General features: G+C 29.8%; 1 protein-coding gene across 12 annotated transcripts in view; it reads right to left on the bottom strand.

Annotated features, from left to right (window-relative positions):
- Nucleotides 1-266: 266 nt before the first annotated feature.
- LOC115243418 (rab GTPase-activating protein 1-like) overlaps nucleotides 267-2680 on the bottom strand; it is a 17550-nt gene continuing 15136 nt past the window's right edge. For all 12 annotated transcript variants that reach the window (XM_029820386.1, XM_029820392.1, XM_029820393.1 and 9 more), the window contains 2 exons: nucleotides 2352-2589; nucleotides 267-2053 (listed from right to left, as the gene is read on the bottom strand). In XM_029820386.1, coding sequence (XP_029676246.1) covers nucleotides 2356-2589 — 234 coding nt within the window. In that variant the 3' untranslated portion in view covers nucleotides 267-2053; nucleotides 2352-2355. The remainder of the gene's footprint in view (nucleotides 2054-2351; nucleotides 2590-2680) is intronic.

Below are 2680 nucleotides of genomic sequence, written 5' to 3'. Positions count from 1 at the left end.
ATCTGATATATTATTGTCATAAATGTATGATATGTTATGAATGTTGAGTTATTTCGTGATTGACTATAATTTCCTAAAACTTTTTACCCCTAAGACTGAGACTGCATAAGTTATGTTCATAATCATGCTTTGGGCAAATAAAATCTATATAAAATCTGAGTAGATATAATGTCTTCAATATATTTTGAACTAATACAGAAAAGCATGTACATATTATATGGCATAAAAGTTATGAATTTCTTAATATTAAATATTTTACATGGAGAGACGTGCGATATCTTCCTTTATTTCAATAATAATAGTGGAATGAAATTACAGGGTATACAATGTGTATGTATATGGTTTATACGTAAGGTTAGCTTACAACTTTACATAATTCTGTTAATAGACCATTTCGATTGTTTTTAATATTTACAGAAATAAAGTCTTTCATTTTTTGGGTAATACAACTGTTTATTCGCTAAAGCACAAGTTAAACGTGACCATAAACTTTGCTTGCAATCGTGTACACATTATTCCTTAATTTTATCGCATTTTAATAAATTTTTTTTTTAATGAGGAAATTAAATAAACCTGAATCGGTGCTTCAAATAAATCTGACTGTATAACTTAATGGCACAAACGAATATGCTTGTAGAATTCTAATACAGACAATTTTAGTAATATTTGCGTAACAATTCTTTATTTTTTAAATGCAAATATGTATAAATAAATATATATTCTATTTGAGTAAATGGCACGACTTACAAAGCTAAGTTTGATAGTCAAGAATGTGCTATAGGGGTATATAGCAAATTTATTGTTGAAACACTTATGATACTAGATAAAATTACATATATTTGATAGAATTGCGCTTTTAAGTAGTGCCTTAATGCCATAAGAATTATGGCTTTTAATAGTGTTTGTCTCTTGCTACAGATTATGTCAAAACAAAGTGCAAATTGCAACTAAACAAAATTCTGAGTATTTCGCATCTATTGTATATTTTTTTACATGCATAATCTATTTCGCTACATTTGTATGATTAATGTCTCATTATGGAACAAGAGATAAAATATTAATACGCTTCGCCCGCGCCTTTATCAGTGACGAAAATATATATAAAACTAAAAAGCAGAGTGAAAACTTTTAATATCAAATCTAACACACTAATTGCGAATCAGTTAAAGTGTCATAACTATACGTACGTATTATCGTCAATTACGTCAGAGTTGAACTGAAATCATTGCAGAAAATAGTGACTTAATAATAAAAACCAGCAATGGAAAAAAAACGCATTCACACTATTTTGGAATGTTATGTTAATCCGGATAAAATTAATTAACGAAAAAATAAACGAAACAAATCTTGGTTGGTGTTACGCGATATAATCTTGATTTATACTGTATATATCTGCAATCACGCATTTGTCGTATTACTTGAATGCACTGTATATATACACAGTAAAAGTTTCTACATTGTCTCCTTTTCATCCTTAGACTAGTTTCATACAAAACGCGGCATATATTACTTACTTTGTATTTTTTAATATTATAAATAATTTACCGTATGTTTGCGTACATAATGTGTTTCTTTTGGCGGTAAAATTGTTGATTGTTAGTAACCCGCGTAGTAGTATGATGTTATATATATGTTATTTTCTTTTATCTTTATCAAGCATAGAGAGCTCACACTGCTTACATATGCTAAATAAAAAGAAAAAAAAAAGAAAAAATAAAATAAACGTAAAATAATATTAATATAAGCGTTTTTATACTCGTAGAGTATTAAAAGAAAAAGATCACAGAAATTAATCTACTTTTAAAGAACAAAAATGTAACACAAATTTTCAATATATAATTATTAATATATGGTACGTAAATTGGGCTGCCTGATGAAAAGCACTTTGACGTGCGTTATATGGCGGAGAGCGTGATAAAGAATTACATCATTGACTGAACAGATTAAGTCGTACATTACATGTAACTACGGATATACATCATGTTCACATATTTGTGCCTGGCACATTTGACTCCAAAGTATACGTATTCTTCTTCTTCTACTGGCATTTTGTCTGTGTAGCAAAAGTATTAGTGAAAACGAAAGATTATCGAATAGAGTATGAAATATATCGTTCATGCAGAGAAAGAGAGAGAGAGAGAGAGAGAGAAAGGAAGGATATTAAAATTATAACATCAATGAAATATTGACGATTATTTCTATAAAATATTTTTTTCTTGACTAATACTTGAATAATACATATAAAAAGAGCTCTTTATCTATATGACTATTTTGTAAATATTGCATTTTATTTTAATACTTTGATTTTGTTATAAAAATTATTCTCTCTATTATTTTAAAGAAATACTTACTGCATCACACAACTTCCTTGAGACTGTCCCGCGCATCGCGGCTTCGAGAATGTATCAGATGATGCAAGTCGCCTCCGGGTGCGCTATCGCGTCTCAGATCTCTCAGCGCACCCGGGGCCAAGACCTCCCTCTTATTCGCTGCTTCCTTTATACTGGATAAGGTTTTACTGAACCATGGCCAGCTGTTTCGTGCGGCTTGCAGTTCGGAGGCAGTAGCGTGCAATTGATGCGTCAGATCCTGTCGCAAAAAACAATTCGTATATATTAAAGATTTCTGTATCTTGCGATTTCGAAAAATTAGTATTACGCAATATATATATATATATATA

This window comes from Formica exsecta, unplaced genomic scaffold (genome assembly GCF_003651465.1).
Source record: "Formica exsecta isolate Colony F162 unplaced genomic scaffold, ASM365146v1 scaffold72, whole genome shotgun sequence".
Classification (NCBI taxonomy): domain Eukaryota; kingdom Metazoa; phylum Arthropoda; class Insecta; order Hymenoptera; family Formicidae; genus Formica; species Formica exsecta.
Note: the sequence above shows the minus strand (reverse complement) of the source record. Positions and strands in the feature narration are given on the sequence as shown.